Raw genomic sequence first — 27896 nt, 5'->3', positions numbered from 1 at the left:
AATTGCAAATGTTACTCTGCTGCTCAAGAAGGGAGCAAAGCAAAAGAGAGGAAACTATAGGCCAGTTAGCCTGACTTCAGTGGTTGGTAAGATTTTGGAGTTCATTATAAAGGATGAGGTTTCCGAGATATTAGAAGCACATGATAAAGTAGTCATGTGCCGAAGTCAACAATGTTTTGTAAAGGTTTGATCTTGCCTAACAAATCTGTTGGAATTGTTTGAGGAACTAAGTAGCAGGACAGACAAACGAGTCAGTGGATATTGTTTGCCTGGAATTTCAGAAGGCCTTTGATAAGGGCCTGGTTAACTTCATCAACTTCACCGCCAATTTCTATCCTGCACTCAAATTCACTTGTTCCAAGTCCGATACCTCCCTCCTCTTTCTTAATCTCACCGTCTCCATCACAGGAGATAGACTATTGACTGACATCTATTGTAAACTGACTGACTCCCACTACAAACTGGACTACACTTCTTCCCACCCTGCCTCCTGCAAAGACTCTATCCCCTACTCCCAATTCCCCCATCTACACCGCATCTGCGCTCAAGATGAGGTGTTCCATACCAGTGAAAGAGTTAATCACTATTATATCATTTGCAGCCATATTTAACCATTTTCTGTAATGAAAGAGCTAATTGCTATTGCATTGCTTGCTGGCTTTGACTTTGGGAGAAGAATGGAGAGCAGGGCAGAGACAAGACTTTGCCTTCCATCACAATGAGGAGGAGATTCACTGTGATGGATGTTTGTGTAAATTGTGTTGGTGTGTGTCTTGCTTCTTTTCTTTTATGACTGCAGAAACCAAATTTCGTTTGAACTTCATGTAAGGTTCAAATGACAAATAAACGGCATTGTATTGGGATACTTGACCAGATCTTGTGGATTTGTATTTCTTCTCTCAAGCAGGCTTTCTCTAGTGGAAAAGTACTAGCAGGTAAAAGGGGCCAGTTAGAGAAGCCAGTACTGATAAAGGGACAGACAAACTGGCACAGAAAAACAACTCCATGTTAGGACTTGCATCTTGGGACTATGACCAATGTCTTCAGAATGCTTGGTTTTGAGTAAAAGGTGAAAACCAACTCCATGTTAGGACTTGGCTGAACCTTCTTGGGACATTACTTAATGCCATTGGTATTCTGCGTACGTGACTTTTGCTGTATAAAAGACCCCAGGATACTTTGTTAAGGTGAGTGGTATCTTGGGATAACCAGAAGTATTACTGAATTACAGAAGCATTACTGAATAGTTCTGGACTGTAATATCTCCGGCCACTCCTGTCTTGACATAAAAGTAAAGCTTGTTTACCTTAACCCATTCTATTTTGTCTGTTTTTAAGATGCAAACTTTAACACCAGAACATCCGAGATGTCCGTACAGTTAACTGAACCACACATCATCCCACCTTGTCTCTTCCAAAGATGCTATCCCTAACTCTCAATTTCCTCAGTCTCTGCCCCATCTGCTCCAAGGATGAGGCATTTGAGAACATCCGAGATGTCCTCTTTTTTAAGTAAACTTAGTTGCCCCCTTGCTGTCGTAGATGGATCCCTCAATCTTGTCTCTCCTAAGTCCTGAAGTTCTGCTTTCATCCCCCACCACCCATGGCAGAGCATGGATAGAGTTCCCTGGTCCTTACAGTTCATGCCACTACATTCCACATCCAGAGCATCATTCAGACATTTCTGCCACCTTCAGCATGATCCCACTATCAGTCATCTTCTCATCCCTATCCCATCCTGCTTTTTACACAGACCATTCCCTCTGGTACTCCTTGGTTCACTCATCCTTTCCCACCCAACCCACACCCTCTCCAAGTACTGTCCCCTGTAACCACAGGAGGTGTAATATTTGTCCCTGTACCTTCATTCAGGGGACCCAGCTGTCCTTCCAGGTGAGATAGAGGTTGACGTTCACCTCCGCTAACCTCATCTACGGCATCTGGTGCTCCCGATGTGGCCGTCCTTACATCAGTGTGACCAAGCTTAGACCAGGCAACTGTTTCACCAAACACTTGCATCGGTCTGCTAAGGCCTGCTGGATCTCCTGGTTACCACCCATTTTAACTTCAAAACCCATTCGCAAACAGACCTTTTTGTCCTGGTCCTCCTCCATTGCCAGACTGAGGCAACGTACCAGCTGGATAGCCTATAACTCAACACCACCAATATTGAATTCTTCAATTGTAGCTAACCAGCCTACAACCAACCTCCCCCTTTTTCTCCCCTTTCTTCCATGTGCCCCACCTGGATGTGCAACCATTTCTCCATTTCCCCTTCCCTTGTCCCCTTCCACTTTCATTCTTTCCTCTGGCTCGCATTTCACACCTCTTCTATTCTTATTTCACACTTTTTGTCTTTACATCTCTGTCTTCATCCAACCAACTGCCAATGAACTCAACCCCCCACCCTAACCTGTATTCATCTATGTCTTACCAGAGATAGACACAAAATGCTGGAGTAACTGGGGTCAGGCAGCATCTCTGGAGAAAAGGAGTAGGTGAAGTTTCGGGTCAAGAACGTTCCTCAGACTGAAAGTCAGGGGAGAGGGAAACGAGAGATATAGAAGGTACATAGACCAAGTGAATGAAAGATATGCACAAAGCAATGATGATCAAGGAAAGATGGAGTCCACAATGGTCCATTGTTGGCTGTGGGGAAGGCCAGGCTTGGTCCCACCCCCACCTCTCTTCTTGTTTTCTCCACTCCCTACTCCCCCACCACAATTAGTCTGAAGATTCCAAAGACGTGCGGGTTTTTAGGTGAATTGGTCTCTGTAAATTGTCCCTGGTGTAGAGGATAGAACTAGTGTGCTGGTGATTGCTGGTTGGCGTGCATCTGTTGAACTGAAGGGCCCGTTACCAAACTGTATCTCTAACTAGGGACTCTATTCCCTGGACCACAGGAGGATGAGGGATGATTATTTCCAGGTGTATAAAATCATGAGAGGAATAGATCGGGTAGACGCACAGTCTTTTGCCCAGAGTAGGGGAATCAAGAACCAGAGGACATAGGTTTAAGGTGAAGGGGAAAGATTTTATAGGAATTTGAGGAGGTAACTTTTTCACATAAATGGTGGTGGGTGTATGGAACGACCTGCTGGAAGTAGTTGAGGCAGGGGCTATCTCAATGTTTAAGAAGCAATTAGGCAGGTACATGGATAAGATATGGGCCATATGTAGGCAAGGATATGGGCCATATGCAGGCAAGTGCGACAGGTGTAAATGTCGGTGTGGACAAGTTGGGCCGAAGGGCCTGTTTCCACTCTGTAAGGGTCCTGATCTAAATTGTCGACTATCCATGTTTTTCAGACGTGCTCCAGTGGTGACGTTTCCAGTAGGGACCCTTCTTCACAATCCTTTCATCTTCTGCAGACATGCAGCCAGTGGCATTTGGTCACTCCAGCACTTTGTGTTTTAACTTCTGATCTGCACTCAGTGTTGCTGTCAGAGTGTGTAGGAAGGAACCGCAGATGCTGGTTTAAACAGAAGATTGACACACAAAAAGCTGTAGTAACTCAGTGGGTCAGGCAGCATCTCTGGAGAGAAGAAGGGTGAGGTTTGGGGTCGAGACCCTTCCTCAGACTGAGTCAGGCGAGGCTGAGACTAGAGACATCTTTCCTGGAGATGTTCAGGTCCACAAAACTGTAGCTTATTTGCTCATTTTAATGTTGTACTGTTTGTACGTTTATACTCTTGATGAGTTTTATTTATTCTTATAACGTTATTGATCCTTCTGGTTTTCAACTGAAGATTTCATTTGAAAAGAGTTATATAATTGTTATGGACTGATATACTGTCAGGGTGTTGTGGCAGTAGCCGGCTGTAGGGGGCGCGCTGGAATCTCTTCCTCCGCTACCCCCCCCCTCCCTTCCAAGCGCGCTCCCGCCCCGTGCGCGCTCCCGCCCCGTGCGCGCTCCCCATCCAAGCGCGCTCCCGCCCCGTGCGCGCGCCCGCCCGCGTTACCCAGAATGCGGGGCGCGTGTGCGTGCGCGGGGGCGCGCGGAGTTATTTACAGCGCGGCCGGCCCAAGATGGCGGAGCATGAGGAGCAGGTCTCGGAGGAGGAGAAGGTGAGGGCAGCTCAGCTCAACGTCCCCCGCCCGGCAACAGGCCCCGCGTCACCCACCCACCCTCGCTCCCTCCTTCTCACCACCCACACCCCACGGGCCGGCCGGGCCGTCCACCTGCCTGCCCGCCCGGGCCGCTGTCCTCCTCCTCTCCGCTCCTCTCTCCACCCGCCCGCCCGCGGCCCGGGAAGGTTTTTGGGCCGGCGCCGCTGTTATTTTTAGCTCGGCGCAGCGGCCCGCAGTCCTTGTAGGGTCGGCGACCCAAATAAAGCCGCGAGCGAGTGAGTGAGTGGGGGCAGGGCGCTGGTCGGGGGCTGGGGCTGGTCTAGGTCCGGGGGCTGGGGTTGGGGCTGGTCTAGGCCGGGGTGGGGGCGCTGGCCGGGGCTGGGGGTGTGGACGGGGGCTGGGGCTGGTCTAGGCTGGGGTTGGGGGGTGTGGACGGGGCCGGGGGCTGGGGCTGGTCTAGGCCGGGGGCTGGGGTTGGTCTAGGCCGGGGCTGGGGGGTGTGGACGGGGCCGGGGGCTGGGACGCTGGCCGGGGGCTGGGGGTGTGGACGGGGGCTGGGGCTGGGGGCCGGGGCTGGGGGTGTGGACGGGGCCGGGGGCTGGGGCTGGTCTAGGCCGGGGGCTGGGGGTGTGGACGGAGACTGGGGCGATGGGACGAGCACCGGGGTTGGGGCCGGGACTAGGACCTGGGCTGGGGCGGGGCCAGGCTGGGGTGGGGTCCCCTCCCCTCCCCTCTCCTCTATCTCGCTCTCTCTCATTGCTCCGGGCCGGGCCGCCTTCCCGCTTCGGCCTCAGCCCCACAATCTGTCACTGACCCCACGGCGCTGTCCAGAGTCCGGGCCGGGACGTGGGGCTGAGTAATGGCCCGTGTCCGCCCTCCCGGTCCCGCCGTTGCCCTTCCCGATGCGGCAGCGACCAGCTGTAATCTTGGCAGAGACTGTATGTTCAAACACCTCCCCCAATCTCTCGGCCAGCCACCTAAAACACCTTCATGCTAGTTGAAGCGAATATCCAGCGTTCCAATCGTATGTTTTCAAGCATTTCCTGCTGGCATAAAGATTGCAAAGTTATGATTAGGTCCGACACACTATGGGTTCCACGTCTTTTGTTCCTAGTTGCTAGAAATAAGCTGCTTAAAATTGTTTCCCAGTACGCAGCCTGCAGTCTGAATCATGATGACTTTTTAAGGAATGCTGTGTTAATTAACCTGTAATCACACAATTTATTCTTCCTTGAAAATAACTTTGTAATTTTGTTTGGACTTGACATAAATTAACATGTTCTTACAAGTTTTAAAGTGACTAGGAGTACAAGGCAATTCTTGCAGATTTTTCCTGTTTACTGGGTTATAGTCATACTGTGTGGAAACGGGCCCTTCAGCCCAACTTGCCCGTGCTGATCGAGATGCCCCATTTGTGCAAGTCCCACCTCCCTGCATCTGACACATCCCTCTAAACCTTTCCTATCTACCTGTACCTGTACAGCTGTCTTTTATATGTTATAATAACTGCCTCTGGCAGTTTGTTCAGTATGCCCACCCTCTTTGTGGACAAATAAATAAGGTGAGAAGGGAAACATTTTATGCCCAGAGTGAGGGTGGGTATGTGGAATGAGCTGTCAAATCTTTCCCATATCATCTTTCTCCTCTCAGTTAGCCAATTTACATGATTTGATACATTTTAAATAGTTTGAGATTTATTTGCTGGATTTTAACATTACCAGACACTTCATTTTTCTTTCCATCAAAAAGCGACTTCAGCATTGACCACAGCAGTAACATTTTCTTGCAATGTGTTGTCTTTTATTTAAGGCCTACAAAAATATTACCAATGCAGCTAATACAGTTTTTTCTGAACAACTGTTCTTGTCACTTACAATTTTCATCAGTCTTGTACACTTGTTCCTCGTGCATGATGTAAAGAGAATGATGAATTGCACAGCTGTCAAAACTTCCATTTTGTTCAAAGTATACTGAAGCTATTTTGCTTTACATTTAGTTTGGTGAGGCAAATGTACTGCAAAAGGTACATTTTTCATTACAAGTTACATGCAAAGCAGAGTGGTAGGAAATCTAATTGACAGTTTTCCATGATAGTTTGGGAGGGAAAAAGAACAAAACATGGATCAAGAAGTTTAAAAGGACGTGATGAAATGGTTGACCGACTGATATTTGATTACTTTCTATATATATTTTTTTAATCTGAATTATTCAAAGATTGATTAGTTGTGTTACTTTGTTAGATAAACGGGGACACTAAATTAACATGCAGGTACCGTGAGTGATTTGGATGGCTATTATTGGAGTGCAAGAGTAAGGAAGTTGTTGCAATTAACTTTGAAAATACATCAGAAATGCTGTTTTAATTTTCATTCTGTGTACTCTTAAGAAATATTCATGCTTTAGAGGCGGTATAACAAAGATTTAAATGGTTTCTGCAATGGTTTGACCTATGGACAGAGATTGAATAGGATGGATTCTGTTTGGTTTAAACTGCATTGAATTTAAAGTGATCTTATTGAAATATGAATGCATTTAAGGGCTTGAAAAAGTAAATGTTGAAAGTCTGGTGTCTCGTAGTCATAGTCTGGAATTAGTTGGGTAAAAGGGTGAGCTATTTATAGAGTAGAAGTTTGAGTTCTAAAGTTTTTAGTTTTCCTCCCTAGTGAACCACGGCTATCCTGCCATTGAGTGTATTCGAAGTTGGGAGGGATTGATTTTTAAGAACATAAATTGGATATGGAGTCTTGAAACAACATTCTGGAAATACCCCGCAAGTTAGGCAACATCTTTGGAAGGAGGACCATCAAAGTCATGGCAGTTACACAGAATGCAATTGAGATGTGAGGAGGCATGTTAGCCACGATCAACACTAGACTAGAACAGCATCAAGGAACCATAGCATATTCTTTATTTTGTTCTTATTAGATGACTGTTTATAACTAAATTGAAGATTTTGCTCATAACACCTGAAAATTTGTGTCTGTGCAGTAACTTCACTCCAAAGATCTAAAGAATGTTTGTTTTAATAAACGTATTCATTAAGTTTACAGTATTTGTTTTGTGGTAGGAAAAAAAGGTTGTGAAATGTTCTAATAAAGTTATAATCTATGGGTATAATTAGCACTCACGTGACTATTTAGATTGAATTTTGGATAGAGTGGGATGTCCTGGAATTTGATGAACTTTGTTTGCTGCTTGGCACATTGCATTGATGCCACATGTTTTCTTTCTTGTTTTAGTTTGAAATATACTTGTGCACTCAAAGTGACTTTATTTGCATTCTTTAGCTATAAACATATTTTAGTCATCAGTTACCACTTTGTGTTGCTGAGTGAAACTGGTAATTCCTCTTCTGAATTTTCAAGAGAATCTCTACACCCTTAATATACTATTTTTTTTGTTTTAATTTTTCTGAGCACTATACTTTTATAGTATACTAAAACCATGTTTAATGTACAAAATGATCTATGCAGTCTTAATGAGGTATTTGGTGATGTGCTGGTTTGAAGGCTTATGGATTCTCCAAGTGTTGTTTCAAAATGTAGGTCTTTGGGTTTAAGATTGTAACCTGAATGAATTGTAATCAAATCTGATGTTGGAATTGAATGCTGCCAAAGGTTATAGACTTCATTTATGAACTATTGCTTGCCATTTTCTCAAGAATAAAAATAGTTTTGTTAAATTACATTTTCTTTTTCTTATCATGTAGAACAATCAATGTTTAAGAAAGGGGAAAATATAGGAATCTGAAGGATAACGTTTTCACACAAAGCGTGGTGGGGGTATGGAACACACTGCCAGAGGAGGTAGTTGAGGCAGGGACTATCCCAACATTTAAGAAACTGTTAGACAGGTACGTGGATAGGACGGGTTTGGAGGAATATGGACCAAACGTGAGCAGGTGGGACTAGTGTCGCTGGGACATATTGGGCAGTGTGCGCAAGTTGGCCCGAAGGGCCTATTTCCACACTCTTGGCACTCAGACTATAACAATCAGATTGAGAGGCCTGTTGGATTTATGCTGCTTTGTTTCCTTGTATGTCTTCCTCCTAACTTATTTCCGGGTAACCCATTCACCCTCGTGCCCTTCAACTCCTGATATTTCCCAATGTTTGCCAGCCTACCCCCCCTCCCCACACCCAAAGGATATTTACTATTCCCAATGAATCTGCCAACACATCTGTGGGATATGGGAGGAAACCGGAGCACCCAAAGAAAATCTTTGTGGTTGTACGGAGAATGTGCAAACTCTATGAAGATTACATCCAAGGTCACTAGCTGTGAAGAACTGCTTTCGGTTGCCACAAATAATACTTCCCTTTTACATTCATATCAACTTAATGCTATCGGCCAAAATGGTTTGTCAGAGATGCTCTTTTTACAGTTGTAGGCAAAGTACATTGAAAGAGACTTTATAATTCTATTTAGCCCCAGGCACAAAATGCCAAAGGAACCCAAGATGCATTGAAATGAACGGATTAAGAAAAATCATCGAGGGTTACCCCTTCCTTGGTGTCATGGTGTGATTTTGACTAATTTTTCCCTTTCATCTCATTCCTACCCATAGTTTCAAAAGCAAGATGTTTTTGTCTCTGAGCATTTGGGTGGGGAGGAGGGGGGGGGGAGTGAAGGTTGGGCAATTTTGCAGTGCTTCTCCTCCCCCCCCCCCCCCCCCCCCCCCCCACACCGCTGTTTTCAATGGGATCATTTTTTGTTTTACACGAGGTCTGAAGAAGGGTCTCGCCCAAAACCATCACCCAATTCTTTTCTCCAGAGATGCTGACTGTCCCACTGGGTTAATCCAACATTTGGATTATAGACTAAATACATCTTGACTAGACTGAAGTTGGGCAAGTGGGGTCATCTTTCATCCCTCTGAATTTAGGTAGTTGATTACACTACAAATATATCCCTTCACTTCTTAAACTGAAATAGAAGGTAAATGGAATATTTGTTTTTTACTCAGACTGTTTTGTACTTTTAATATATATTAATTAAAACTACCAACTGTAATTAATTTGAAGATTGCTATCAGATTTGCAGTAATAGAGCTGTATTTTCTGTCTGGAATGTGTCATGTGACATTTATAGTCCTGAGCATAGTTGACCCAGTTCCTGGGAAAAACATGCTTTTTATTGTGAGTACTAGGTGGCATATTTTATTATGGATATTTTTTATAATGCGTATGTTTATAAATTTATATTCAAATTTTCTTTTTCATATTATTTAAAATGACACAAAAAAATAAGCATGAGGATAAAAGATTAGCAATGGGTCAAGAAATGCATTCATTATGGAGGACTGGTAGTGTTTTCAGTACAGCCTGACCTGGATGCTTTGTGTCCCAAGTGCTAGGGAAGGGGCTGTATTTGAATAGACTGGAAAAAATATGGAGCTGCAAGTTACTTAATGTGAAGATTTTTTTAAAGGGCTGTGGTTCTGGAAGATTATTTAAGATTAGTTTTAGTTTTGTTTTTAAGTTTAGAGATACAGCGCGGAAAAGGGCCTTTTGGCCCTTTGAGTCCGCACCAACCAGCGATGCCCGCACATTAACACTATCCTACACACACTAGGGACAATTTATAGATCCAAGCCAATTTACCTACAAACCTGTACGTCTTTGGACTGTTGGAGGAAACTGAAGATCTCTGAGATGCGGTCAAGCGAGAACCAATGCGGTCACGGGGGGAACATACAAACTGTACAGACAGCACGTAGTCAGGATCGAACCCAGGTCTCTGGTGCTGTAAGGCAGCAACTCTACCGCTGCTCCATCATGCCGTCTCTTGATTAAGAATTAAGGTAGCTAGCACTTGGGCTACATCTTAAGTACTTGTCCTAATCATTAAGTAGAGTAGGGTAGCCTATAGAGATTATAGTTGATATGTGTTGGAGAACGGATTTCACATTGGGTAGTGGCTTCATTATGTATGCAAGTAGCTGGTCTTTAAACAGGAATGGTGTCATGGTGTTGCACATCTGGTGTTAGACAACAGTTGACTGTATTTAAATTAGGCGGGACGGGATGGCTAACAAATCAAACCAATTCAGTAGTGAAGAGAGAAACATTTAGGGATAATCATCCGTGGTGTAGAAATAAAGGCAATGAAGTTGTATATGAGGAATAGTCACTAGTAAAGATAGCTTAGTAAAGAATTTGGAAAGTAATCCTTATAAAAATAAAAGGTTATGATTAGTCTTGCAGCCATTGAAGAATGGCAAATAAACGGAGACTTGGAAACCATTTTGCAGAAACATTTAGATATTGACATTATCACAAACCTGTGTTTTATCATTAATGTTCTATTATTATTAATGTTTAGTGTTTTCGGAGTCATTCGAAACTGTCACTGTATGCCATGTTGTTACTTGTAGGCGGAGCACCAAGGCAAATTCCTTGTATGTGAATACTTGACCAAAAAACTTACTTACCTCCATTGTTGTAGTTAAAGCTCAAGAATTTTAAGTGTTAGACAGGTACGTTGATAGGACATGTTTGGAGGGCTCAAGACATTTTACTGTACAATAACCTATTTGAGAAAATGAGCAGGGTTCAGTGGAGGTTGGTAAACTAATTTTGAAAATTGGTTAGAAAGTACGTTAAATGGAAAATTGTGTATTTTCTTTAAAAAGAATACCTATTGTACAAAAATTTGCATTTGCACCAAAAATAAAATGGCCAGGCAAATCAGGAAATACAGCTCAAATTAGAGGTTTAATTTGAAACCAGTTTGTGGTACACCACCTTATTATATCCACAAATCATTTGATAAAAAAACGAATGGTATGTTGTAAGGTTATTAAGTGTTGATTTTAGCTTATCAAAATACATTAAAGGACACCTCTTTCACTATCCTGCTCATCCAGTTTTCCTTTTCATTTTAGGTTGCACTCAATTGATAGATATCTTAATTCCAACTCTTATAGACAATAGGTGCAGGAGTAGGCCATCCGGCCCTTCAAGCCAGCACTGCCATTCAATGTGATCATGGCTGACCATCCACATGGTTCCTGCTTCTCCCCATATCCCCTGACTCCACTATCTTCAAGAACCCTATCTAGCTCTCTCTTGAAAGTTTCCGGAAAACCGGCCTCCACCGCCCTGTGAGGCTGAGGATTCCGCAGACTCACAACTCTGTGTGAAAATGTGTTTCCTCATCTCTGGTCTAAATGGCTTACCCCTTATTCTTAAACTGTGGCCCCTGGTTCTGGACTCCACCAGCATCGGAAACATGCTTCCTGCCTCTAGTGTGTACAAACACTTAATAATCTTATATGCTTCCCTTAAGATCCCTTCTCATCCTTCTAAATTCCAGAGTATACAAGCCCAGCCGCTCCATTCTCTCACCATATGACAGTCCCGCCATCCTGGGAATTAACCTTGTGAACCTATGCTGCACTCCCTCAATAGCAAGAATGTCCTTCCTCAAATTTGGAGACCAAAACTGCACACAATACTCCAGGTGTGGTCTCACAACTGCAGAAGGACCTCTTTGCTCCTCTACTCAACTCCTCTTATTGTGAAGGCCAACATACCATTCACTTTCTTCACTGCCTGCTGTACCTGCATGCTTACTTTGATTGACTGATGAGCGAGGACCCTCAGATCTCGTTGTACTTCCCCTTATCCTAACTTGACACCATTTAGATAATAATCTTCCTTCCTGTTTTTGCTACCAAAGTGGATAACCTCACATATAACCACATTAAACTGCATCTGCCCACTCACCCAACCTGTCCAAGTCACCCTGCATTCTTATAACATCCTCCTCACAGTTCACTCTGCCACCCAGCTTTGTGTTATCTGCAAATTTGCTAATGTTACTTTGAATCCCCCAATACCATGTGCCATAATTTTTGCCCCCTAATCTCCTATGTGGGACCTTATCAAATGCTTTCTGAAAGTCCAGGTACACTACATCCACTGGCTCTCCCTTGTCCATTTTCCTAGTTACATCTTCAAAAAATTCCAGAAGATTAGTGAAGCATGATTTCCCCTTCATAAATCCATGCTGACTTGGACCGATCCTGTTACTGCTATCCAAATGTGCGGCTATCTCATCTTTTATAATTGACTCCAGCATCTTCCCCACCATCGATGTCAGGCTAACTGGTCTATAATTCCCTGTTTTCTCTCTCCTGCCTTTCTTAAAAAGTGGGATAACATTAGCTACCCTCCAATCCACAGGAACTGATCCGAAGTCTATGGAACATTGGAAAATTATCACCAATGCATCCACGATTGCTAGAGGCACTTCCTTAAGTACCCTGGGATACAGACCATCAGGCCGTGGGGATTTATCAGCCTTCAGTCCCATCGGTCTATCCTACACCCTGCCTAATGTGGATTTCCTTCAGTTCCTTCGTCACCCCAGATCCTCTGGCCACTCCTATATCAGGAAGATTGTTTGTGTCCTCCTTAGTGAAGACGGATCCAAAGCACCTGTTCAACTCATCTGCCATTTCTTTATTCCCCATAATAAATTCACCTTTTTCGGTCTTCAAGGGCTCAACTTTGGTCTTAACTAATTTTTTCATCTTCAAATACCTAAAGAAGCTTTTATTATCCTCCTTTATATTCTTGGCTAACTTACCTTCGTACCTCATCTTTTCTCTTCGTATTGTCTTTTTGGTTATCTTTTGTTGTTCTTTAAACATTACCCAATCCTCTTGCTTCCTGCTCATCTTTGCTACGTTGTACTTCTTTGCTTTAATTTTTATACATAGTTATTTTTATACATAGTTATCTTCTGTTGCTCTTTAAATGTTACCCAATCCTCCGACTTCCCACTCATCTTTGCTATGTTGGACTTTTATTTTATTTTTATATTGTCCTTGACTTCCCTTGTCAGCCACGGTCACCCCCTACTCCCCTTGGAATCTTTCTTCCTCTTTGGAATGAACTGATCCTGCATCTTTTGTATTATTCCCAGAAATACCTGCCATTGTTGTTCCTCTGTCATCCCTGCTAGGGTATCTTTCCAGTCAACTTTGGCCAGTTCCTTCAATTAAGAAATCATGGCAATGTGGAGATCAATGATTTGATCATCGGACCGGAGGTCATAGTTTCATCTCAAGAGTCATTCAGCTATGCAACACAGGAATAGGCTCTTTGGCCCACTTTGTCCATGTCGACCAAGGGCAGCACAATGCTACAGCGGTAGAGTTGCTGCCTTGGAGTGCCAGAGAACAGGGTTCAATCCTGACTATGGGTGCTGTCCGTATGTTCTCCCGGGTGCGCTGTAGTTTCTTCCCACACTCCAAAGCGTGCAGGTTTGTACGTTAGTTAATTGGCTTCTGTAAATTGCCCTGGTGTTAAGGATAGTACAAGTGTACGGTGTGATCGCTAGTGAGTGCAAAGGGCCTGTTCCCATGATGCATGCCTAAAGGAATGTAAAATTGGTATTGTCCCAATTGCCTGCATTTGGGACAATAGGATACTCGGCCCATCAAGTCTACTCCGCCATTCAATCTTGGTTGGTTTATCTTTCCCTCTCAACCCCATTCTCCTGCCTTCTCCCCATAACTCCAGACACCTGTACTAATCAAGAATCTATCAATCTCTGCCTTAAAAATATCCTTTAACTTGGCCTCTGCAGCCTAATGTGGCAATGTATTCCACAAATTTGCCACCCTCCGGGTAAAGAAATTCTTGCTCTCCTTTCTAAAGGTACATCCTTTTATTGAGGCTGTGGCCTCTGTTCCTAAGCTCTCCCACTAGTGGAAACATCCTCGCCTCATTCACTCCATCCAGGCCTTTCACTATTCGCTAAGTTTCAGTGTGGTTTCCCCTCATCCTTCTAAACTTCAGTGAATGCGAGTCCAATGCTGTCAAGTGTTCATCATATGTTAACCCAATCATTCCTGGGATCATTCTCGTAAATCTCTTCTGGACCCAATCCAATGCTAGCACATCCTGTTAAATATCTTCCCTCTCACCTTGTAAGCCTATCCACTACCCTGGGGAAAAAAATGACCATTCAAGTTATTCACGATGTTGTGCACCACAGAATCTCATCCCTTGGCCTCCTACGCTCCAAAGAGAACAAGTGTCAGCCTATCCAACTTCTCAATATAGCTCAAGCTTGGGATGTGGAAGGAAATCAAAGCATCTGGATGAAACTCATGCGGTTACAGGGAGAATATACAAGCTCTTCAGTCCAACTTGCCCATGTCGACCAATATGTTTAATCTAGGCTAATCCCATCTACCTATGTTTGACCTTTATCCCTCAATCTTTCCTATCCATGTACTTGTCCACATGGTTTTAAAATATTGTTATACTACCTGCCACAACTACCTCCTCGGGCAGCTCGTTCTATATACCCACCAACCTCTGGGAGAAAAAAATGCCCTTTGGGTTCCTATAAATCAGTCCCCTCTCACTGAAAAGACTCTATCACCCTATCTATTCCCCTCGTGACCTTGTACACCTCTATAAGATCACCCCTCGGCCTCCTATGATCCAAGGAATAAAGTCCCAGCTTTCCCAACCTCTCTCTATAGCTCAGGCCCTCGAGTCCTGGCAACATCCTTGTAAATCTCCTCTTTACCCTTTCCAGCCTAACAACATCCTTCCTATGAACAGGATGACCAACACTGAACAAATATGGCCTCACCAATGTCATGTACAACTGTAACATAATATCACAAACTGAATACCCTGACTGATGAAGGCTAATGTAACAAAAGCCTTCTTGACCTCCCTATCTACTTGTGGTGCCAATTTCAGAGAACGACGTACCTGCACTGTACCCACATAGTCTGCCTGTCCTGTCTGCTATTGTCACCATTGTCGGAGTAAGGCCCAGCTCTAATTGGAGGAACAGCACCTCATATTTCGCTTGGGCAGTTTACACCTCAGTAGTATGAATATTGACTTCACTAACTTCAAGTAGCCCTTGCTTTCCCTCTCTCTCACTCCATCCCTCTCCAGTTCTCCGACAAGACCTAATGTCTCCAACTACATTTTATCTCTGTTTACTTTGTTGTTATCTTCTCCTAGCTAATGATGATCTATCCTTGATCTCTAATTCCCTTTGACCTACTTTCACACTTTACATGTCCTTATCTATATCTTCCTCTCTCCTGACATTAGTCTGAAGAAGGGCCTCGACCAGAAACGTCGCCCATTCCCATCCAGAGATGCTGCCGGTCCTGCTGAGTGACTCCAGCATTTTGGGTCTATCCGGTTTAAACCAGCATCTGCAGTTCCTTCCTACACATTTTGTCGTGTCTGCCAGCCTTTGTTTCTATGACTATAGTATTTGCCTCAATCTCTCATCTGCCTCCTTACTGCTCTAGAATTCCCCCATCACCTGCCAGTCTGGTTTATACCCTTCCCTGTAGCACTAGCAAAATCAAAGTCAATTTTATTCATCACATGCACCCAAAGGTGAATGAATTTGCCAGCAGCGATACACTTAAAAAGAGCACACAATACACAATAAAATTTAATACAAACATCCACCACAGCATTCTTCACTGTGGTAGAAGGCAACAAAGTTCAGCCAGTCCTCCTTCCCAGGATATTAGTCAGTCAGTCTCCCTCCCAGGATATTAGTTCCCTCCAGTTTACAGACAACCTGTCCCTGTTGTACAGGTCTCTGCTCGCCCCAGAAAAGATTCCAATGATCCAAAAACCCAAACCTCTGCGTACTGTACTAGTTCCTCAACCACATTCTGCATGCCCTTCTCAATGACTTCTTCACCGCACGTGGATTGGACGTCCTACTGATCACAGAAACCTGGCTGAATCCTGGTGAGCTTGCTCCACTTGTGGAACTCTGCCCTGATACCTGTAACGTTTTCAGCTCGCCTAGGCTCTCAGGTCGTGGTGGGGGCCTAGCCACTGTGTTTAAGAAGAATTTCAACTGCCGCCTTCTGAACACTGATCACGTCTCCAGTTTTGAACATCAACTAATCATAGTTGGTCTAATCTGTCCGCTTTTAATTGTTCTTTTGTATCGCCCACCAAAAATGAATAAGGACTTTCTCTCACAATTTGGTGATCTTATCGCTAGCTTGTTGCCCAAATTTGACCAGGTCCTGATTCTTGGTGACTTTAACATTCATGTCTGCTGTCCCACGAAGCCTCTTGTGAGTGAATTTATGAACCTGGTTGAGTCCTTCAATCTGTCTTTACTCACCACTGGACCCACGCACAAGCTTGGCCATACACTAGACCTAGTGCTTTCGTCTGGTCTCCCAATTTGCAACACAGATATTATTGATGCGTGTCTGTCTGATCATAGTGCTATTATATTCGATACATCTCTGCCATTCTCTCCCTCAAAATCCCATCTCTCCCCGCTTGCTACTCCCGTTACGTTAACTCCACGACGGCCAGTAAGTTCTCTGAGGCTCTCATAGCCACCCCGACATCTGTACTATTGACGCGTCCTCCCCCCATCTCAGTACCGACGACCTCATTTTGCTATTCAATACTACCTGCTCTTCCATCCTGGATTCTGTTGCTCCTCTTAAAATGAAAAAGCCTAAGCCTAAAGGCAAGCCGTGGCTCAATGACACCACCAGAGCCCTAAGAAGAGAATGCAGAAAATCAGAACGGAAGTACAAATCTGATGAGCTTCAAATTTCCTTTGAACTCCTGAAAAACAATCTTCACAATTACCTGGAAGCGGTAAAATCCGCTAGAACTAAATACTTCTCCACCCTCATCTCCAAAACCGCTCATAATTCCAAGATCCTTTTTAGCACCATCACCTCCATTTGTCCTGCCCCCAGCACCAGCTTAACTGGGTCCCCTGCTAAGTGCGAGGAATTTACTAAATTTTTCTCCAGCAGGGTAAAAAACATAAGAACAAATATTTCCCCTCCCACCTGTGATGTGGCTGTCTCATTGGTCTGCTCTTCAAAATTAGATTGTTTCCAACTCGTTACTCTACCCTCCCTTGTAAAACTGATCACCACCATGAAACCTACTACCTGCCCCTTCGACACTGTCCCCTCTGCCCTCCTAAAGGATATCATTACAACAGCTGGTCCCAGCATCCTCGCCATCTTCAACAGCTCTCTGGCCAGTGGCACTGTACCTACCTGCTTCAAGCATGCGGTGGTCCAGCCACTCCTGAAAAAAACTTAACCTCGACCCCACCTTGCCAAGCAACTATAGACCCATTTCTAAACTGCCTTTCGTCAAAAGCCCTTGAAACGGTAATTTTAAGTCAACTTATGCCTTACCTTCACCAAAACACTATCCTGGAAACTTTCCAATCAGGTTTCAGTGCTCACCACTGCACAGTCTGCCTTGCTGAAGGTACACAATGACCTACTGCTCACTGTTGACTCCAGCGACTGCAATCCAGCTCCTTCTTGACCTCAGCGCAGCATTTGACACTGTCGACCACACCATTCTAATTGACCGTCTCCGGTACGAGGTTGGTATTGATGGCGCTGCCCTGAGATGGTTCATCTCTTACCTCAAAGGTAGGAGTTTCTCGACTAACATAGGCAACTCTTTCTCCTCCCCAGCTAATCTCTGCTGTGGGGTTCCACAAGGTTCCATCCTTGGCCCCATTCTCTTCCCCCTGTATATGCTCCCCTAAGGCCAAGTAATTGAAAGGCACGGCATTTCCTTCCATTGCTACGGAAACGATACACAACTCTATCTCCCCCTGGAGCCCAAAAACCAATCAAATCTGCTTAACCTTACCCGCTGCCTCGAGGATATAAAGTGCTGGATGGCCCAGAACTTCCTCCAACAAAATGAGAGTAAGTCTGAGGTCATCCTTCTCGGCCCCTCGGATTCAATCAAAATGATAGTAGGCAGTCTTGGAAGTCTTACCCCACTACTCAAACCTCACGTCAAAAATCTTGGCGTGATATTTGACTCAGCACTGAAATTTGACAAACAAGTCAATGCCGTGGTAATAGCTAGCTTCTTTCAGCTTCGGACGATTGCTAAAATAAAACAATTCCTCCATTTTGATGACCTCGAAAAGATCATCCACACATTTATCTCCTCCCGCCTAGATTACCGCAACTCTCTTTACGCTGGCATCAGCCAATCTTCCCTGTCCCGCCTGCAACTGGTCCAAAACGCTGCAGCGAGACTCCTGACGGGCACCCAAAAAAGGGACCACATCACCCCGATCCTGGCCTCTCTCCACTGGCTCCCTGTGCGGTTCCGTACACATTTCAAGACTCTATGTTTACAAAGCCCTCAATGGGCTTGCCCCCTCCTACATTAAAAGTCTTCTCACCCACCACTCCACCTCCAGGCCCCTCAGATCGGCCGACTTGGGGCTGCTGAATATCCCGACGTCTAGGCATAAGCTTAGGCAAGCCTTTGCAGTTGCAGCTCCTAGACTGTGGAACAGCATCCCCCTTCCCATCAGAACTGCCCCTTCCATCGACTCCTTTTAGTCAAGACTAAAATCTTATCTGACTCCCAAGCCTTTCCTGACGTTCACTGAGCGAGGGCTATATGTATATATGTATGTAGTTTGTATGTTTATACGATTCTTATAACAAATGTAAAGCACTTTGGCCAACGAGATTTGTTTTTTTTTAATTGTGCTATATAAATAAATTTGACTTGACTTGACTTCTATTCCTACCTTCACTCGCACATGGCACTGGGAGTAATCTGGAGATTACCACTCTTGAATTCCTGCTGTTTAACCTCTTCACCGTAGCCCACTCTGCCTCGTCAGACTAAATGCTGTAAACCTGGTTGTTGCTTTCTCCAGCACAATCATCTTCGTGCAGTCAGTTAGAAGCTGCAGCTGAGCGTCCTTCCCACAGATGTAGTCCTGCCTTTCTATATCCTGTAGTAAGAGCATACCACTATTATAACTGCCATCCTGCCTACAGTTAGACGAAAGAAGAAAGTCACAAAAAAGATCTAATCTCATCCTTCTGTCACCTTCCACCTAGCATCCCCAACGAAGCCTCAAGTGAAAGTTTCAACATTGACCTTAAAGCGCAATACTTGCATGTCAGGGCACAGCCTCAAATGGCCCCTCCACCGCACTTTTACACATTGGCTGTTGTGCCTCAATGAGCCGATCAAACTGCTTTTTCTAACCTTGTTGCTGCTCTACTCGGCCTCCTTTAAACATGCACAAGTTGCATCATTGTCCATGTATTTCTTTCTTCCCTAACATCCAAAAACCTGAAAAACGTGTTCGATTAGGATTAGATTTTTTCAATAAAATTATTAAACGAAGTGAATCCTTGGATGGATTGCATATTAACAATGCAGAATTGGCAGAGTTGCTTACGTGTGCATATACTTAATGGAATTGTACATGAAAAGTAGGAGATAACTAATGTGAATCTTGAACGTCAGAGGTCCTGCAGTGGTGCTAAAGATCTAGCAGAGGTTTTTTCAAATCATTTAGTAAATCATTCCAAAAGATGAGGACTGACCCAATCAACCTTAATGGATTCTTTGAAAGAGTAATGGAGTTAAAGTTACATAGTAGACATAAAGATAGCGGAGTCGGGATAAGGTGAGAAGGCAGGAATGGGGTACTGCATGTGGATGATCAGCCATGATCACAGTGAATAGTGGTGCTGGCTCAAAGGGCCGAATGGCCTACTCCTACACCTATTGTCCATTATCTAGACAATATATATGTGGAGCCAGAGAACCAGTAGCGTAATGAATAACTAATTGGCTGCGTAACAATATAATTAATGTGATAATATTATGATATGACTGTTATTTTGAGTATATGTTATTCTCTATTCGTTTTCACAATTGAAAGGATAAATTCAATATTTACTTCAAATGGTGGATGTGATCAATGGGATAACAGACTTGTAGAATGTAAGTGTAATTGATGGACCTTCAATATCAAATGTGGAATGCATTTTGAATAGAAGGAAGCTACACTGACCTCTCGGATTGCGAGGGATAGAAAAGCAAAGGGACTTCAGATTAGATACGCAGATCATTAAAAGTGACAATATAGCTTAATAAAGCCAATCTAAAAAAGAAACCGTTCTACTAAAGGATATGTACTGATGAACAATGAATAAATGAATTAATGCTTTATTGTTATGTGACAAGTCACTGTGAAATTCTTTACTTGCTTACCCAAGGTATGCAAAAATCTTCACATCAGGGTGCTGACAAAGTTAGGACAGTATGCACAGTACCGCACCAGGTTCCCCTTTGTCTCTTCCCCCCCCCCCCCCCCCCCCCCCCCCCCCCCCCCCCCCCCCCCCCATAGTTACTTCCCCCCTCCACCACGGTGGTCCCCCACTCCGGATGTCCATTGTTCTCTCCCCCCTCCCTCACGGCAGTCGCGCCCCCCCCACACCGGGTCCCCCTTATTCCTTCCCTCGGCAGCGGAGTCCTCACTACCACTTACGTCCTCGTCTGTCGGTTGGTGCCCCCATCGACCGCCACACCAAACCTCTCCACTATTGCTGTCGGGTCCTCTCCAAGCTCCTCTATGGTGCCATCTTGGCTAATTTCAGGTAGTTAGACTCTCCAACAACCAAAGCTCATTTCCCAACAATTCTAGCTCTATGAGTTATCAGGCCATCATTGAATTTTTATGACCAATTTGGTCAGCAGCGTTTCTGGAATATCAATTGTATGTTGTTGATTTAGCTCTCAGCTGTAATTTGGTTATTTTGATTTGGATAATTGAATCAAAATTGGTAGTTTTGTTGTTTGGCTTATGCTTTAAATATTGATCCGATCACTTGTTGCAAAACATAATGGACAAAAGATCTCATGGCACCATTGAGTGAAGAGAGAGGAGTCAAGTTTGCGCATGGTCAGGGCAATTGTCCTCCGGCACTGAATCATTATCTGCTAATTCTAAAGTTTTATTGGGTGACATGACATGAGAATTAAGGGACTGAAGTTTAGGGGTAACATGAGGGGGAACTTCTTTAAAGTCTTAGGTGGTGGAGGGGTTGTTTTTATCATTTATCATTGGTTTCTGGGAGGGAATTATGGTCTGAGCGCAGTACGTGGGCTAAAAACTGACTAAGGGTCGAGATGTTATTTGCTGTATTGTTATAAAAAAACCTTTAAGTTTAAAAACAGGGATTTCAACACCTCTGGTTTGTGTAACATCTGGTATGTGTGATATTGTACGTTTGGACATCACTGCAATGTTATCCCCACGCAATAAAAATACTGGGTTTGGATAATCCTGTTTTTATTAAAAAGCATTTAATTTAAAAGTTGTGAATCCCCACCAACTAAGGCATGAGTGGGCACATCCTGCAACATGTTTGGGCAACTAGTTTCAATTGAATTTTCTTCAGTATCATCTTACATTTTTTCTTTTAGCAGTGTAGCGGTCAGAATTTTTTTCCTGCTTTGATGTTTGCTTCAGGAGACTTTTTTGAATCGTTTCACTGTTGTCATTTATGCACGAGCAATGCTGCCCTGGATTAACATTGCTAGTATTTGTTTCTAAAATTAACTAACCAATTTAATTTGGGTAATATTTATGTTTTGAATAATTTTGATAGTGATATGGTGTCTGGTTGGGAACATATGTCAATTGTTTAAAGACTATTGAAAGCAATGATCATAAGATATTATATACAATTTACAAATACTGAGACTTTATTGAAAGAACAGAATCCCATTGAATAGAATTAGTGAATGTTTAAGATAACTTGCTCCAGGTATGCTGTGTATCAGGCTTGCCTTGATCTAGAATTGTTGAAAAGTGAGCTTTGGTAGTTGGAGAGTCTAACTACCTGCAATTAGCCAAGATGGCAACTGTTCTGCCATTCCATCAAAATAATTTCTTAAATTGATGGAAAATTAATTCCTTTATAAAAGTAAAAAATAGACAAAAAATAGGATTACATGGATGATCTCTTTTATAGCAAAAGATAGCTGAGTTTTCAAGAATGGGACAAGGGGCATGTTACAAGATAACAGGCCAGTCATTTAAAGTAGACACGTATCAATTTATTTTTGCAAGTTGATGGTTAATCTCTGGAATGTTCTAGTCCAGAGGGTCGTGGAGGAAAGATTATTAGTATTTAAATGAGTAAATTTCTGAAGGAGTGGGGAATTGAGAGCCACAAGGAGTTGAGGTCAGCAGAGATCAGCCATGATCATATTGAATGACGGGACAGGCTTGAGTAGCTGTATGGTCTACCCAGGGTTTTATTGTTTTTTTGAGGCTTAGAGAACAGAATATAAAAGTATAAATTATTCAACTTTAATGGTCAAATGGTACTTTATTGTCACGTAACTAGGCACAGTGAAATTCTTTTTTGCGTACAATTCAGCAAATCTTACTGTACATAAGTACAATCATACCCAAGTACAAGTGTAAGAACAGTAGATTACACTGAGGCATAACACAAGAATCATCATGTTTCTGATGCAAGCACTGTTTTATGAGTGCTAAGGATAGAATTTGCCTTTTAATAATTAGGATTGATTTAATAATGGTTTGATAACTAAAACTGCAAGCTTCAACAATATTTATTTCTGTAATGTAGGGGTCAGTTGTTTTAGTTGATCTGGAATGGGATCTAGACGGTATGCTATTACACTGCTTCCATCACAGTCAGCGCAGTGAATCCGAGTGCTTTTATGCAAGGAATTGTGCAACAAGGGATTCTATGGGGCTCGTGCAACACCATTAATTTACGAGGTTCAAAAAAAGCCCATTGATGAAACTGCTTTGGAGACAATTAACAAATGCTAAAGCCACACCTCCCAACAATGATGTCCGTCAAAACTAAAGAGTTTGGGATGCTTTTGAAATCTGATATTTGGAAGCACTTCACCCACAACTGTTAAAAATGTGTTACGTGGTGGTGGAGCATAGTTATAGATGCATCAGCTGAAATCCAAGGTTAGGACTTCTGCACTGAGTGTATGCACCTGTCCTGAGCTTGCTTGTAACCAGTAAGAATCAGCCCAAAATTAATGTGCAAATTCGTCACGTTCTAGTCAAATCATACTGTACTTGTAACAAAAATCAAGTGTAGAGTGCTTTTCAAGATTTAATTGAAAAATTGATTTTAAATCTAAGAATTCACAAATGAGAATTTAAGTTTATGCTCTTTTGTGTTTTTGTTTATTATGAAGTAGTGCTGATGTTGACCATAATTCAGTTGTAGAACTCTTGCTCAAACTTGCTGGTTCAAGTTAGCGCACAAATCTATTCGGTATTTGTGAGAGACTGCAATCTCTTTTGTCTCCATATGATCCCTATCTTCCCCGCCCCCCTCCCATTCACTGTATATTCATGTGTCTCTCTCAAAGCCTCCTAAATGATCCTGGTGTGTGCACTCACTACCACCCCTAGCAGTGCATTCCAGGCACCCAACACACTGGGAATAAAAACTTATCTGAAGAAGGGTCACAACCTGAAACATCACCCATTCCTCTCTATAGATGCTGCCTGTCCCGCTGAGTTACTCCAGCATTTTGTCTACCTATCTCCCTTAAACATTGTCCCTCTCACAAACCTTTGCCCTCTATTTCACTTGTGTGTGTGTGTGTGTGGTGTGTGGGTGTGGGGGGGGGGGGGGGGGGGGGGGGATTCTGATTCTCTACCATGTCTATTCCTCTCATAATTTTTGTTTCTCAAATCTTCCCTCGGCTCTAGAAAAATATTCATATGTTCAACCTCCGCCTAATGGGACTAGGGTAGCTAGGACATTGTTGGCCGGTGTGGGCAAGTTGGGCTGAAGGGCCTGTTTCCACACTAATATTTTATGACTCTTTCTAGCTAATGCCCTCTAATCCAGACAACAATTTGGTAAACTTATTCTGTGCCCTCTCCAAAGCTTCCACATTGAATAAGAACCCATCCTCTTCCCTCCAATGGTGCTATGTTATTCCATTGCGCCATATGAACAAGAACTGGTAGATACCGATGCTTTGGCCAGTACTTGTCTCTCAAACAACTTCATCTGTAGTGATAGGTCTAGCTCTATGTAGAAATTGGCTGGCTGACCTTTACACAAAACTCCACTTGTTGGCTGAAAGACATTGCAGGTTTTCTTCCCCTCTAAGCAGTGTGCCACAGACTGAAATCAGTACCAGCACTGAGGTAATAATGCATTTCTATCATCTGGAGATGTCACATAGTAGTGCTGATCCACACTTGGCTAAATTGGCTAATTACTAATTTTAATTGCAACACATAATTGATTTTAATTTGACAAATAGAGAATTAAAATCATCAATGGGATGGGAGAACAAAAACACAACGTTGTGAATTTCAACCAAGGCCAATTTGCTGATTACTGGTAATTAACAATATTTGCCCTATATCAAAGTTCTATTTTTTTTTTAAACAGAATTGTCATTGGAACTTATAACAACATTAAATGCATCGCATTTGTGTTATGCCTTTTTCCTTAGTTCTTTTTGGAAGCCAAAAAAAGGAAGGTAACTTTGGGATGGTGTTATAGATCATAAATGCAATTATACAAGACAGTAATGGGTGTCTTATCATGCTAGTCCCAAATGCCTGCATTTAGTCCATATCCCACTAAAACATGCTTATCCGTTAACCTGTCCACATATGTTTTGAACATTGTAATTGTAACTGCTTCTGGCCACTTGTTGCATAGACCACTATCTATGGAAAAGTGTGCCTCTCGGGTCACCTTTAAATCTTTCCCCTCTAGACCTAAACCTGTGTAGTATCTAGTGCTGATATATCACAAATAAAGATAAGCAGTGGTTTTGGTTGTATTGGGAATACAACTGAAATCTGGTTCATTTTCATCTGGAGTTTTAATAGAATTGCCATTTCTACCCCAATTATAAAAAAAATCTTGTATATACATTTCTGGAGAGGTAAAAATTAAGCTATTTTAGACCTTGCCTAAGTTGAGGATGAAAATTAATTAGAAACACACTTTTAATTACAGGTACGCATAGCGGCAAACTTCATTATTCATGCTCCACCAGGAGAATTCAATGAAGTTTTTAATGGTAAGTCTTGTTAAATTGCTGATAATGTAACATTTTTTTTTCTTTGGATCCCAATTTGAAAGTTTGATCATTTCCATTTAATTATAATCAAGTAAGGTCATAAGGAATAGGAGTTAAATTAGGCCATTCGGCCCCTCAAGTCTACTCCCGACATTCAATCACGGCTGATCTATCTCTCCCTCCGAACTCCATTCTCCTGCCTTCTCCCTATAACCTCTGATACCCGTACTAATCAAGTAAGAATCAATAATCGAGTAGTGACTAAACATGATTATTCAATATTTACACCAAAGATCACAATTTTGAGAAAAGTGGGGGGGGAAGAGGTGTGTGGGTTGAGCTGGAGAAATCAGCATGCTGCTTACTTTCTTGCATTGCAACATATACTGAAGAGGTCCAAGCTCCCAAAGTGCCACTGGAACGAGGACATAGGTTGTGTTCTCATCTGACCAGTAGTTTATTAATGCTACATCTTTCACAATAGGTGTTCTGTTACTTTAATCCAAATATGTTATTTTTGAATTAATTTTAGTTCATGTGCTTAAGTATTCATCCTACCCATGCAACAATTGACACCTCTGTTTTTGTTGGTAAATTGTCATGATAAAAAATAGCACATGCATGTATGCCATTATTTGAGTATTTATTTCCAGTGAGTCTCCATTTTTTTTCTATTGGCCCTGCAGAAGGAAAGTAATAATTGCCCGTGTAGTACATCTATAACTATGACTGTTATTGAGATTTGATCTATGGCTCCTCAAATGTCATTTGCTTCTTTCATACGTTTTTACCTTGCTCTGTATTCACATTTCACCCAGTCTCTCATTCATCTCACTTCTATCACTGTTTATGTCCCTGGTGGGATTGCTATGCTAAAAAACAGCCTTGATTCTAGAGTTTCAGGGCCTTTAGCCATTTCTTTAAGGCACTCACTGCAAACCCCTGGGGGATGTTGACCATGTAAAGAGCATTTATTTTTGGGATACTTTGAAAATGCAATTTCAGGCAATATATTTAAATAATGAATTTATATTTTGCTATGTATAATTGTATGGTACTAATTTGAATGCTTATTACTGCTATAAATGCAGACAGTTAGCTGAACTTGTCTATATTAATCCTTGAATGAATGTTTTTGTCTATTAATGACATTATCACATCTATTAAATTTTCTTCCAGATGTGCGGTTGCTTCTCAATGAGGACAATCTTCTCAGGGAGGGTACAGCGCAGTAAGTAGAAATATGGTTTGGTATAAGTGAACCTTGAGTAATTGTAGCAATTTTAGTAGGATTTTTGACAAACTGATCATCAATGCAAACTGTATTTTGAATTTGGGGAAATTTTCTTTTTCAAATTTGCTTTTTTTTTTTCTGATTACACTGGAAAGTTTATAAAAAGATGTGCCTGTAAGCCTTTGCTGGGTTTCGGCCAGTTGATCTACAAATTTGCTTGGAGCTCCAGGACACTGCAGTATTTTCATTGCATAAAACTGACCTAGTAAAAAGATCGGAGTACTACAATGATTTTTGCAGATTTAATGTATTAGATACATATTGCCTGCCACCGTACATGAAAAGTAGCAAAAATGAGACTTGTTTGTGGATATTTTGCACCTGTCAATGCAATGCCTTATCACTCTTTACATATAATTTTGTATAAGGGACATAACTCAGTCTATTCTACCCCTCATGATTTTACACTTGATCATTGTTTCTCTGTCTCCTGAATTTGAGATTAAAGCTTTCTACCTCTGTGTAATCCTGATGACTGTTTTAATGTATTTAATGAATTTTATTGCTTTTTATCAGATTTTTTCCCATCACAGATCTTTTAAAAAAAAAATGAAATTAACTGTATTTAGGGATTTGGACTTTCTGTAACCTTTTCTTTTATTCATAATCTGATTCCAGTGCCTTTGCACAGTATAATGTGGACCAGTTTACTCCAGCAAAAATTGATGGTTATGATGATCAGGTATGAAATAATTTGTGGTCTTGCAACTGATGTTGAAATAACATGAACTGTAATTGGTAATGTAAATGTCATAGATTCATACAGCACAAATGGCACTTTCGGCCAACTGTACATGCCAACCATTAAGTATTGTTAATCGCAACCTATTTAGCTATCCTTTGGTCTGTTGCCTTCTATGGACTGGCATTTCAGGAGCTTATCTAGAGACTTGGATGTTGTGAGTGCCCATTCAGGCAACTCATTTCTGATTCCAATCGCTCTCTGGATGAGACGGTTCTTCTTCAGAATCCATTGCTTTAACCCATGTCTTTTAGTTTGAGAATCCTTTGGTAAGGGGATAGGTTTCCTCTTATCTACCTAATCCATGCTATTCAGAAATTTGTATTACTGAGGTGCCCCCATTTGCCATCGCTGTTCCAAGCGAAACAAATTTAACGCACTCCAGCTTGATCCTAAATAAGTATTCCCGATCAAGAACTGAATTTGTTGGTCACCGATGGCTTTTATTTTTAGGTAGCATCTGAGAGAGCAGCTCCCTCGTCATCTGACTTACCTAGGATATTTATGATCATTTCCATTTGTTTTTGCTATTAATATTTATCCTCTAGGGGGTATTTTGAATACTGTATATTTTTGTGACAATTTAAACATTTTAAAAATTGTTTACTATTCTGTTACCCACTTGGTTGAAACTCAATGATGATGAGAATAAATAATATTGTGAAATTCTGCTCTTAATTAGAATTTATGATTCTACAGATAAACTTTGATTAATTTATTGAATATAAAAGCAGTTAATTTTGCAGGATATTCCTAACTAACACTGTAGTTTGAACTTGTAAATTCGTTTTTTCTGGTACCATTTATTATCTGTAAAGTGCCAACACTTTGGAAAAAAAGTAACATCAGTGGTAAAGTGATATGCCAG

The 27896-nt window shown here is 42.3% G+C and overlaps 1 protein-coding gene across 1 annotated transcript in view; it reads left to right on the top strand.

Annotated features, from left to right (window-relative positions):
- The first annotated feature begins 3961 nt into the window (after positions 1-3961).
- LOC129706510 (F-actin-capping protein subunit alpha-2) overlaps positions 3962-27896 on the top strand; it is a 44181-nt gene continuing 20246 nt past the window's right edge. Inside the window, exons 1-4 of the mRNA XM_055650865.1 lie at positions 3962-4068; positions 24929-24992; positions 26172-26223; positions 26905-26968. Of these exons, the coding sequence (XP_055506840.1) occupies positions 4030-4068; positions 24929-24992; positions 26172-26223; positions 26905-26968 (219 nt within the window). The 5' untranslated portion in view covers positions 3962-4029. The remainder of the gene's footprint in view (positions 4069-24928; positions 24993-26171; positions 26224-26904; positions 26969-27896) is intronic.

The sequence above is a fragment of the Leucoraja erinacea genome, chromosome 19, assembly GCF_028641065.1.
Source record: "Leucoraja erinacea ecotype New England chromosome 19, Leri_hhj_1, whole genome shotgun sequence".
NCBI classification, from domain to species: Eukaryota; Metazoa; Chordata; class Chondrichthyes; order Rajiformes; family Rajidae; genus Leucoraja; species Leucoraja erinaceus.
This window is presented reverse-complemented; position numbering and strand designations above follow the sequence as displayed.